General features: G+C 41.5%; 1 protein-coding gene across 4 annotated transcripts in view; it reads right to left on the reverse strand.

Annotated features, from left to right (window-relative positions):
• Positions 1-5,098: 5,098 nt before the first annotated feature.
• LOC102877998 (zinc finger protein 548) overlaps positions 5,099-11,967 on the reverse strand; it is a 9,128-nt gene continuing 2,259 nt past the window's right edge. For all 4 annotated transcript variants that reach the window (XM_025049586.1, XM_025049588.1, XM_025049587.1 and 1 more), the window contains 2 exons: positions 9,745-9,871; positions 5,099-8,102 (listed from right to left, as the gene is read on the reverse strand). In XM_025049586.1, coding sequence (XP_024905354.1) covers positions 6,415-8,102; positions 9,745-9,871 — 1,815 coding nt within the window. In that variant the 3' untranslated portion in view covers positions 5,099-6,414. The remainder of the gene's footprint in view (positions 8,103-9,744; positions 9,872-11,967) is intronic.

An 11,967-nucleotide genomic window follows, 5' to 3' on the forward strand; every position in this document is an offset into this window, starting at 1 on the left:
GAGCAAAGACATCACATGCCCTCTCCTGCCAAAATAGTGCGTGCCCTCCTAATTATCGAAGCCGGTGTGCAAAGGGGGCGTCTTTAACCTGAGATAAAGGTTTGGGATTCCAGGATCGTATCTCCTTGATGGGAACTGATTTAGCATTTCAGCTGAAATGGCAGCAACAGTGAATACACAGGGAGTTAAAATGACCTCTGAAAAATACTTGTGAAATGGAGGTCATAGAAAGCTATTAATGATCATTAGTTATTCAACGAAATTGATCTCAGTGAAGTTTGAGTGGGAGTAGTGAAGTCTGCAAAGTCAGAGAGTGAACCTGATCTGTGGCTGTCCTAGAACCTTGGCCACATTCAGAGTGTACTTCCAAAACGTGATCCTTTTTCATACTTGAGAACATTATGCCTAACAACTTGGAGGGATAGGTAGAGACATTTTGAAAAACTTGCTGGAAATGTAAAAATGAATAGGGAAGCTGTGCTGTCGTCTATTTACCGCTTTCACAAATGTCCAATAAGCACCTACTGGGTTTCAGGCACAATGGTGGGTTCATGAGACACATCTGAGTTGGGTGGCCCACTGTTCTGTGTATACAGGATATGCCCTGAATCTAATAATTTTGTACTGGGTCCTGTATTGACTTTGTCAGGAAGCCTTATATATCTTGTAACCAGCTTCCTCAATGCTTTACAAAAAGTCGACAGAACTATTTTTCTCCCACTGTAACTGGTGATTAAACCACTTAATGGTTATACTAGCTAAAAACCATACACCCGCAAATAAAAATCTGGGTAATGCCTTATGGTCTCGCCTGCAGGTTTGCCTGAAGGAAGACCAAAAGAGAGGATTAAGAATTAAAGCACTTCTTTTTCATTTTCGGGAAAGGAAAAAAATGTCTTTTATCAACATCTAAAGTCATGAACAAGAAACTACTATTTATTAGAGATAACTTTGGATGAATGACTATATACACTCTGAGAGTCAGCCCATCAACAATAGCGTTACCTCAGTAATTAACCTTCTGAAAGGTAGGGAATCATGGCTAGTATCAAGCTTCTAAGATTCAGCCAATCAGTGATTAGGCCCATGAGGTGTGACCACACTGACAGTAGTGACCACACTAATGCACCTATAAGTTTATCAAACCTTAAACACTTACTGCTCCTGAAAGGTCACTGAGTCTGAGCGCCCGACTGCCCAAACACTTGTTACAGCAGCCTGAGCTTGGTTTGAAGAAACAGACTTACAACTAGAGCCCTCCTGTGCAGGACAATAAGAATTTCACTTTATTTTGCCTTAGATACCAAGTTCAAATTACTGTAATTTACTAACTTTGCAACCCTTTCAACGGTTCAGCCTCTGGGTACAGTTAGTTATGAGTTCAAACATGTGAATGACAAAGGAAACAACGCAGACATAAGACTAAAATAAAATATTTTCAATTCTTGTGAAATTTTATATTATCTATTATTTCTGTATATTGAATAGAAAATGCCAAAATACAGGAGTATATTTTGTGATAAATTTTCTGAAGAATGGGCATTTATTAAATGAGAAAAAATTCTTTTAAACATCTTTGTATGGGATGCATTTGTTCATTCAATATTGGAAATCATGGGCAGTCAAAAATAAATCAGCAGTTAAGTATGTAAAGTGTAAGATTTCACCTAGCAGCAAACAAAATGATAAAAGATTTTTTACTCAGAGGAATTCAGATGAAAATTTTTTAAAAATCAAAGGAGAAGTTGTAATGGCCTTCTACTACACTGTGTATCATCATTAGATTGCCACTTGCAACGCTACTCTGGAGCCTATGTCTCAATAAGGAATGTTCGATGGACAAAGGAATGAAATAAGTTTGATGGGACTACCCTAGAAGCTATGAAATAAAGTAAATGGAATATAGGCACTGACTACAATGAATTTTATTTAAAAAAAAAATACTGCAAAACAAGGAACTATTAAGGAGAGGCGAACTGCCAGAGAAGTGTAATTTTAAAAAGATACGAAACTTAGTTATAATTTCTTTCAGATGCACAACGAATAATTTTTGTGTGTCCCATGCAATATTTTTCTCTTTTCTCAGCTTGCATGTGCATAGGGAATTAGAAATAATTCAAATTTTACTGGGTTAGACATTATTTACTAAATCTGGCAAGTCTACTTTTCCACATTATTATACCTTATCACCCGCTCAGATAATTTCTGCTACTCATCCCCTCAATGGTAAGTTTTGCTGGCTGGGAGGCCTTTGTTCTTAAGGAAGAAAGCCCCCATCAGAAGAAGAATATTATTAAACCTTATTTGGGACATAAGGTAGCTACTTGGACCTCTTGGGCCCCTCTTGCCACTTCGGCAAAAGGGAAATATTCTACTGCCTTGGGTAGTTATGATTACTCTTTATTACAAAGAGGAAGTTGAGTTGCTGCTCTCAATGGGAAACCTGGAGCACTGTTTCTGGAACCTGGGGAATTGTGAGAAATGTTAGTAAGTCCATGTCCAAAAATAAACCTGTAGCAACACAATGAAGGCAGGACTCCTTGGAGAGTCAGACTGTTCTGGTTTTGAATTTTCGGTTTGCCTGCCAGACTAAACAAGCCAAACCAAAACAAAAAACCTCTGTCAATCTGAAGGTCTGCCAGAGGCAAAGGAGTAGAATGGGTAATGAAAAATTAGTGGAAGTTAATTAATGTTCAATATGTGACTGTTAAGAAAACAAGAAATCTTTAAGGATATTTTCCTTCTTGTTTAGGTGTGAGAGTTGGCTACACACATAGACAATGGCCACACCAAGTATTAACTAGAACTCTAACCCATAATCCAGGCCAACCTATCCAAATGGCCAACCAGGTATCCACAGTAACTAGTCCAGGAAGCCGGATTACTATCTCTGGTAACCAGACCAGGAAGTCAAACAATAACATATGTAATAATTGACACAAAACGTCCAGGACTTGATTAATAATCCACAGCTTCCCAAATTTTGCCCACACTTCCAATTTAAGACCAATCACATAGGATTCACGCTTCCACCTAGCCCCACTAAAGCTTTCCCATGGGAACAGCCTCCAGTCAAGGCACACTGGATAACTTGTCTTTTATCCACCATAAAGCTTTTCCACTTCCCTTCTCATGCTGGAGTTTCTCCCAGTACAGGTAATGGTGCCTGATTCTCTTGCTATAGTAAGCTCTGAAGAAATAGGCTTGGCTCATTCTCATTTGAGTATTCACTTATTTCCACAGTTATCTATATTTGAAATCCAATTATGCTACTATTGATCCTGTTTCTCATTATAAATGTTCAGTGGAGAAAAGAACAATATGTCGAATGTGACCACTATGGAAGCTATGATACAATGTATCATACTTATTAGAGGTCTCACTGAGATATGTTCTCCAATGTTCCTCATTTGTGGACTCCAGATTTCGTCCAGGTGCGTTACCCTCAGTGGTCCCTTGTACCTTTCTGCTCACGGTCTGTCAAGACATGGTAAGTCATCTCCAGGTCTGAATGCTGCTCTACTTACCAATGCAAAGTTCCTTGACTATTTAGTCTCAGTTTGGTCTCAATTATTTGTTTGCTTGTTTGTTTCGGCCTCCCATTATCCCTCATGAATATAGATATAAAATACATTTTAAAAATAAGAGAATTGGATGGAGCAACATATGTAAAGGATTATGCTTCGTGACCAGTGGGATTTGTCCCAAGAATGTAAGGTTGGTTTAACATGTGAAAGTCAATAAATGGAGTAAAAGAAGAAACAAACAAAAAAGACCACCACAAGATCATTTCAATAGGTGCAAAAAGTTGGAACAGAACCTCGTTCTTTATCTTAGTGGAAAAGTTTCAAGTTTCTCAGAATTAAGTAGGTTAGCTGTAGGATTTTTGGAGATATTATCAAGTTGAGGAAGTTCCCTTCATTCCTAGTTTACTGCAAGCTTTTATAATGAATGGGTGTTAGGTTTTGTTAGATGCTTTTCCTGCATCTATTGATATGACCATGTGATATTTCTTCCTTAGTCTGTTGGATTACATTATGATATATTACATTAACTGATTTTCCAATATTGAATGAGGCATGCATACCTGGCATAAATCCCACTTGGTCATGCTGTATAATTATTTTTATACATTGTTGCACTAAATAAGCTAATATTTTGTTGTTTTTATATCTATGATCAGGAGAAATATTGGTCTGTGGTTTTCTTATAATGTCTATCTGGTGTTTTGTATAAATATAATGCTGGCCTCATAGAATAAGTTGGGAAGGATTCCCTCTGATTATATCTTCTGAAAGAAATTGTAGAGAATTTACCCTTTTATCATTATGAAACGCACCCCTAGATCCCTGACAACTTTCCTCAGTCTGAAATCTGCCCTCCTTAAACTTAATATAGCCACTCCTGCTTCTTTGGATTAGTATTATCATGGTATATTTTCCTCCATCCATTGTATTTAAACCACTTTCTTGGGGTTTTTTTTATATACATATAAAAAACATATAGTTTGTTCTTGTGTTTTGATTGATGCATTTAGACATTCGAAGTGATAATTGATATAGTTGGATTAATATTACCATATTAGTTACTGTTTTCTATTTGTTGCCCTTGTAGCTTGTTCCTATTTTTGTCTTCCATCTTTTTGCTGCCTTTTGTAATTTTAATGAAGCATTTTATAATTGTTTTCTCTCCTTTCTTATGTTACACTTCTTTATTTTTCTTTTACTTTTAGTGGTTGCCTTAGAGTTTACAGTATACATTTACAGCTAATCCAAATCCACTTTCAAATACACCTTAATATAACAAGATAATCTTCCTAATTTCTCTGTCTCATCCCTTGTATCATTGTTGTTATTCATTTCACTTATATATATTCACACACATACTTGAATACATTGTTGCTACTATTTTTTGGACAAACTGCCATCTGTTAGATTAATTAAGGATAGAAAAAGTAAGTTTTTATTTTACCTTTATTTATTCGTCTCCAATGCTCTTCCTTTGTAGATCTAAGTACCTAACCCATATAATTTCCTTCACTCTAAAGAATCTAACAGCTTAGACACTACTAGAAAAAAGAAGTCAAGCATAAACATGCTTCTGTGATAGCTTGTGTACTAGGCAGATGACTCAAAACTTTTTATTGATAAAAATTTCCTATGAAAATGAACTTAAATTTGTTACTTAGTTTAAATTTCACTTTCCCACTAGAAACAACTCTTTTTCTCAGAGTGATTGTCAGAAAGTAAAAAGCACTTTTCTTAATTATACATAATGCCACTCTAATACATAGAACAGAACTTTGCTTATTCTCATTCGATGTCATGCTATGCACACACAACATGGATCATATACATATGTTTAGTGAAAACAGCCATACAAGAGTAACTGTAGGACCTCTTTTATATAAAATTCTGGAAATGCAAACTATAGTGTCTACCTGAGGATGGCAATTCATTTAGTGCTGTGAGAGAGGATACAAAGGGGCCAATGAAAACTATAGAGTAATGGGTATGTTCAATCTTATGACTTTGGTGATGGTCCCATTGTACACACATACGAAAATATACTTTACACTTTTAATAAATGCAGCTTAATGTATGTCAATACCAAGCACCTAGCTAGCTCAGTTGGTAGGGCATGGGACTCTTAATGTATGTCAATACCTCAATAAAGCTGTTAAATAACGATTTCATATAAAATCTAGATTTCCTCTTCTCCTAAAAATATAACATCTGGCAAAGCTGTACTGACTCTATCAGCACCATTTCCCATGTCTTTAGGTGGCTCAACTCTGATTCCTTCTCAAAACAGAAGGAAATGCTGACAAATGCTTCAACATGAGGAAATTATACAAAGCAAAACAAGCCAGTCATTAAAAAGAGAAATACTGTATGATTCCATTCATATCAAGTATCCAGAGTTGTCAAACTTGAAGAGACACAAAGTAAAATGTGGTTGCCAGGTGAAGTAGGGTGGGGGAGGTAGGAGGATTTGTTTAATGATTATAGAGTGTATTTTGCAAGATTAAAAAAATACTAGAGATCAGTTGCACAAATATGTGAATTTTTAACATTACTAAACTGTACAATTAAAATGGTAGAGGGTAGACTTTGTTAGATGTATTTTTCTCACAATTAAAAATGTAAAATAAAAAAACTACATTACAGTAGCTCCCAGGGGTAAATTAGAGCAGAATTTGGCTGAATTATTTCCTCATTTGCAGTACTCTCTCTGGTGTGAACTTTCTGGTGCCAGAATGTGGTGGGAGTTTTGGCCGAACACATGCCCATATTCATTGCAATCATCAGGTCTTTCTCCATTGTGAAATCCCTGATGTGTGATGGGGATAGAGTTGCACCTAAAGGTTTTCCCACATTCACTGTACTCAGAAGGCCCTACTCCAATGTGAAGTCAGAAGGCAATTCTCCAGTGTAATGAGTTTAGAGTGTTACCTAAAGGATTTACCATATTCTCTGTACTCATAAGGCCTTTGCCAGTGTGAATTCTGTTTAAAGAAGTTGGAGTTGTATCTAAAGAACTTCCCTCATTCGTGGTACTCATGGACCTGTCCTGATTGTGGATTTTCTGGTGATGAGCAAGGTGAGACTTTCTAATGAAGGCCTTCTGACATTTGCTGCACTCGTAAGGCCTTTCTCCAGTGTGGATTTTCTGATGCTCAACAAGTATATGTTTGTGGCTAAAGGCTTTCCCACATTCATGGCACTCGTAAGGCCTCTCTCCAGTGTGATTTCTCCAATGTTTAATGAGATTGGAGTTATACCGGAAGAATTTCCCACATTCACTGCACTCATAAGGCCTTTCTCCAGTGTGAACTCTCTTATGTCTAATGAGTCTGCAGTGGTACCGAAAGCCTTTCCCACATTCACTGCACTCATATGGCCTTTCTCCAGTGTGATTCTGCCAATGTTTAATGAGCTTGGACTTGTACCTAAAGAATTCCCCACATAAGCTGCACTCATAGGGCCCTTCTAAAGTGTGAACTCTCTGATGTCTCAAGAGTGTAGAGGTGTACCTAAAGAACTTCCCACAGTCACTACACTCGTAAGGCCTTTCTCCAGTGTGGACTCTCCGATGTTTAATGAGTGTAGAGTTGTACCTGAAGAACTTGCCACATTCACTGCAACCATAAGGCCTCTCTGCAGTGTGAACTCTCTGGTGTCGCATGAATGTGGAACTGTACCTAAAAAATTTCCCACACTCGCTGCACTCGTAAGGCCTTTCTCCAGTGTGAACTCTCTCATGTCTTACTAGTCTGTAGTTGTACCTAAAGAATTTTCCACATTCTCTGCACTCATAAGGCCATTCACCATTGTGAATTCTCTGATGTTTCATAAAGTTGGCTTTGTACTTAAAGAATTCCCCACATTTGCTACACTCATAAGAGCTTAATCCAGTGTGAACTCTCTGGTGACTTATGAATGTGGACTTGTACCTAAAGGCCTTCCCACATTCACTGCACTTAAAAGGCTTTTCTCCGGTGTGAATTTTCTGGTGCTGAACAAGATGGAACTTTCTAATGAAGGCCATCCCACATTTGTTGCACTCATAGGGCCTTATTCCACTGTGGATTTTCTGGTGCTGAACAAGTATCTGTTTTCGGTTGAAGCCTTTCCCACACTGAGTGCACTTGTAATCTTTTTGTACAGTTTCAAAGGCCTCTCTGCACTTGGAGTCGCCATGTGGCTTCCAGCTACTGTCAGCGACTGGGTGCTGAAGAAGGCCTGTGCTGGCTGAGAAGTCCTTCCCACCCTCGCTGCATGTGAAGGTCCCCTCTGCCCTGTGAATGCTGCCATTCATCACAAACAAAGGCCTCCCCTCATCCCTCCTGGAAAGTTTGTTTCCAACCTGGTCCATTTGGCACTGGTAAAGATTTTTCCCACAAATGTATAGCCTTTGATCAGGGTACATTTCATCACACTCGACCAGGTGCAAAATGTCTTTCAAGAGTGGGTCACATGTCTCATGAGGCTCGGCCTTCTGAGTGGATGGGTCTGGCTTTGGAGTCCTGACCTGTGACTCTTCCACAGAATCACCTTGATCAGAAGGTACTTCCTCATCTTGGGCTCTGTGCCAACAACCTGTAAGCAGAGACATGCCAGTGAATGCATTTGACTTTGGTGAGACGGGGCAGCCCCATCACAGATGAGTGTTAGAATGAGTCCACGGGGCTACCAAGAGGCAAGGGGGCCGAGAGCCAGTGAGAGAAAGGCCTGCTGTGCAGAGTTGGGCCTGGGAAGCTCATGGTGGGAGAGCCCTGATGATGAGGAAGGCCCCAAGGACGGGGTTATGTCTTAGTCCGCTCAGGCTGCTATAACAAAATACCACAGACTGGGTGGTATTTTGACAACAAAAATAATCTTATAAGCAACAGAAATTTATCTTTCACACATCCAGAGCCTGGAATTCTGAGATTAAGGAGCCAGCATGATTGGGTGAGAGCCTTCTTCAGGGTCACAGACTTTTTGGTTCCTCACATAATGGAAGGAGCTAGGAAGCTCAGTGGGGTCTCTTTTCTAAGGTCATTAATCTCATTCATCAGGGCTCTGTCCTCTTAATGTAATCACTCCCCAAGGCTCCATCTGCTAATATTATCACCTTGGGCATGAGGTATACAACATAGGAATTTGGGGGGACACAAACATTCAGACCACAGGAGGTACTATGTAGGGAGGAGAGGTAGGATCTCTCATTCACTCCTCTGCAAATGGCTTTCAACAAGGTCATGGCTGCTGGTGACTGGTTAGCACTATGTAGAAGGTTCTATACAGACCTAGAAATACCTGACTACTACATAGATGCTGCAGTTCAAAGACTATTAAAGGATACCTGCAGCCCTCATGACACCTTAAGTGTAGGCTAAATGTTGGAAAGCGCAGCAAAGGGAGCAATGAAACAGAATGAGTGAGAGGTAAAGGCCTCATAGGTGTGTTGGAATATGGCAGAAAGAGGATTAGAAGTCAGAGTAGAAATGAAAATGGGGAAGAAATAGTAGAAATGAGGTGTGGTCACTAGTCCTGGCATCAAACAATGATGAAAAAAAGACAGGTTCCCAGCTCTGACATCACACCGTTTCCCAGCTCCCTCGCACCAGGGCCATGTTCTTTTGAGTGTCTCTTGCCACTGATGTACTGTATCCACTCAATCAGGCACCCAGGACCTCTCTGAGCACTGATGTGGCACCTGAAGAGGCCGATTCTAGGTGAAAGACAGGAAAAAAGTGGCCAGCATATGTTGAGTGATCCAACACTGGCCATCTCTCATTCTACAATGAAAAGAACTTCACAGGACAGACAGTAGAAACAATCCAGGGATCCCCCAAATTAGTAACTAATTCGTGCCTAAAACTGTCGGCACAGGAAGATCCCAAGAAATGTCAGCAAGAGGAAGGGGTAAAGCCTGGGGCCCCGAGGTTCCAGTATCTAGGCTGAGTGAGCTGACCAGGGACAAGCTGGGTGAGAGGGACCTCCTAGACAGACTTCAAGATTTCTGACTCCTGAGCCCTGTCTGTGGGTACTCAGAGCAGCAGGGATGGGGCCTCATGGGGACAGCAAGTACAGGGCACACAGGCCAGCCCTGTATGTGCCAACAACACATACACCAGGAAGCCATGAGAGGCGGTAGTGCTCACAGTCTGGCTGTGGGGAGGACAGAACTGCCCATAGGGAAAAGGGGAAGAACAGTGCCCAGCCCAGGACCCTGGGGTAGGTGTGAGGGCCTTACCTACAGAGGACAGAAGTGCAACGTTCTCCATCATCACATCGTGGTACAGGAGTCTCTGAGCTTCATCAAGGAGGCCCCACTCCTCCTGGGAGAAATGGATGGCCACATCTTCAAAGGCCACATGGCCCTGCCAAAATTGGAAGAGTTTGGTTCATGAGCAGCTTGGTTTAACTGTGTTTTTGTGGATTCTGTATGTGTCTCTTTGCCATCCATTAATTGCACAGCTAAACTAATGGCCAAATTTGTTTACATCATCCTTGCGATCCAGAGCCCACTGTCTGACTCATCTCCTTAACTAACTCTCACACACCACATGGATATTTCCCCGACCCTGACTCAGCCCAGGGCGAGGTATGAGACAACTGGAGACAGCTCCTACACCCAGGCACACCAGGATTATACAAACTAGCCATCCTTAAGCTTTTCCTCTCATGTTCCCTGCACATCCCTCAGAAAGACCAATAAAGGCTCTGATCTCAGGTTCCCCTCATTCAGGCTTTCCCACGTGGCTCTGTATTATATGGTGCTACCCCTCCTCTCAGGAAATATAATAAAAACCTTCTTTCAATGTCGTTGGCCTCTCCATGTCATCACTCATTCACCTCCATAAATTAAAATCCTGTGGGTACAATCACTCATTCACTTCTCTTTCCACGATCTTCAGTCCTCCCTACACACATCCCCACCTCTGCTCATCCTCCCCTCCTACCTTCCAGTGTTGGAAGTTACCAGATGCTGATGGCCCCAGTGCCTGCTCTCTCTGCAGTACCACTGAACACTGTGTCCAGCACACAACATAAATCATTTGGGGGACAGGACAGAAAAGTGCCATCTAGGCTGTGGGCCCAAATTCCTTCTTGGGGTCCCCCAGATCTTGACTCTTCCTCTCACCTGCAATCAATCACTGGACAGCACCTCCCTCATGATTCTGACCCCTCACAGTGACAACTCCAAAGAAACCCCCAGCCCACACATAGGCATTTCCTTCACCTCCAAACAGGCTACTTTACACATGGAATCCAGGCAGTGCATGGCAAATGCATCCAGCATCCAATTCAGCCCCACTCTTGCCCATGAATGACAACATCTCCTAGTGCCAGAGCTAGCCCCAAGCCTTGCTTTGAAGGTCTCCCCACCTGGCTGTTTCTCGCTTCATCTTCAGCCACCCTTCCTAGGTGAGGACCCCATGTACCTTAACCGTCTCTCCCCTCTGCATTGCACTAGTTGTCCCATAAGTAGTCAGAACTTTCCCCTCTCCTTATCTGAAACTCAATAACACTGACCTCCCACCCACACTCACATTCCACCCTTGGTCTAGTAACTCTCCTGCCTGATCCCATTTGCCCCCTCAACATCCATCTCGTGTACACTCTGGCCTTGGAGGTCTGTCTCAGTGTCTCTGTCTCTGTCTCTCTCTGTCTGTGATGCTCATCACACCATCCAGCATCCCAGTCAGGAGATCTGTCCCATCCCTTGTGCTCTATAACCTAGAGATGCTGCCTCCTATACCATTCCTCTACTTCCACAGCCACCACTCTAGTGTAGCCACCTCCAACACACACCTGGACTGTTGCAAGAAATTGCTGCCAGGTCTCCCAGCCTTCACTCACACCCCTAGTCTGTCTTCCACTTTACATCCAGAGGAGGCCTATTAAAATCTGGGTCACGGTATCTTCCTTTTCTGCTTTAAACCTCCACACCAACCTCAGATTAGAGGCCCGGGGCCTCAGGCTGTCCATTCAAGCCCTGATATACATGCAACCTACCCATTCCCTACCTGGCTTCCCATTTCCACCTGATATGAGACCTGCAGTTTTCTGAACATCCCAGCAAGTCACCTGCAAGCATCTGAACATTCTAAATCCTGTGGCCAGGGCTCCCTGCCACAATCTACCCCATCAGCTGTCAGAAATGGGAACAGCTCCATCTAACCTGGGACTAGATATCAAATCCTGGGCTTCATGAAAGCACATGGTCTTCAGACTCAAGAGAGTAAGAGGGATGGGAAGAGTCTCAGGACACTATCATTCTCTAAGGGTATGTATGTATATACATATACATATGTATATATTATATATATATATATATATATACACACACACACACACACACACACATATTATATATATGTGTGTGTGCGTGTGTGTGCTCGTGTGTGTGTGTATATATGTGTATATATATGTATGTATGTGTATATATATAAAGGGGGGGGGGGTGAAAGGC

The sequence above is a fragment of the Pteropus alecto genome, unplaced genomic scaffold (genome assembly GCF_000325575.1).
Source record: "Pteropus alecto unplaced genomic scaffold, ASM32557v1 scaffold326, whole genome shotgun sequence".
NCBI lineage: Eukaryota > Metazoa > Chordata > Mammalia > Chiroptera > Pteropodidae > Pteropus > Pteropus alecto.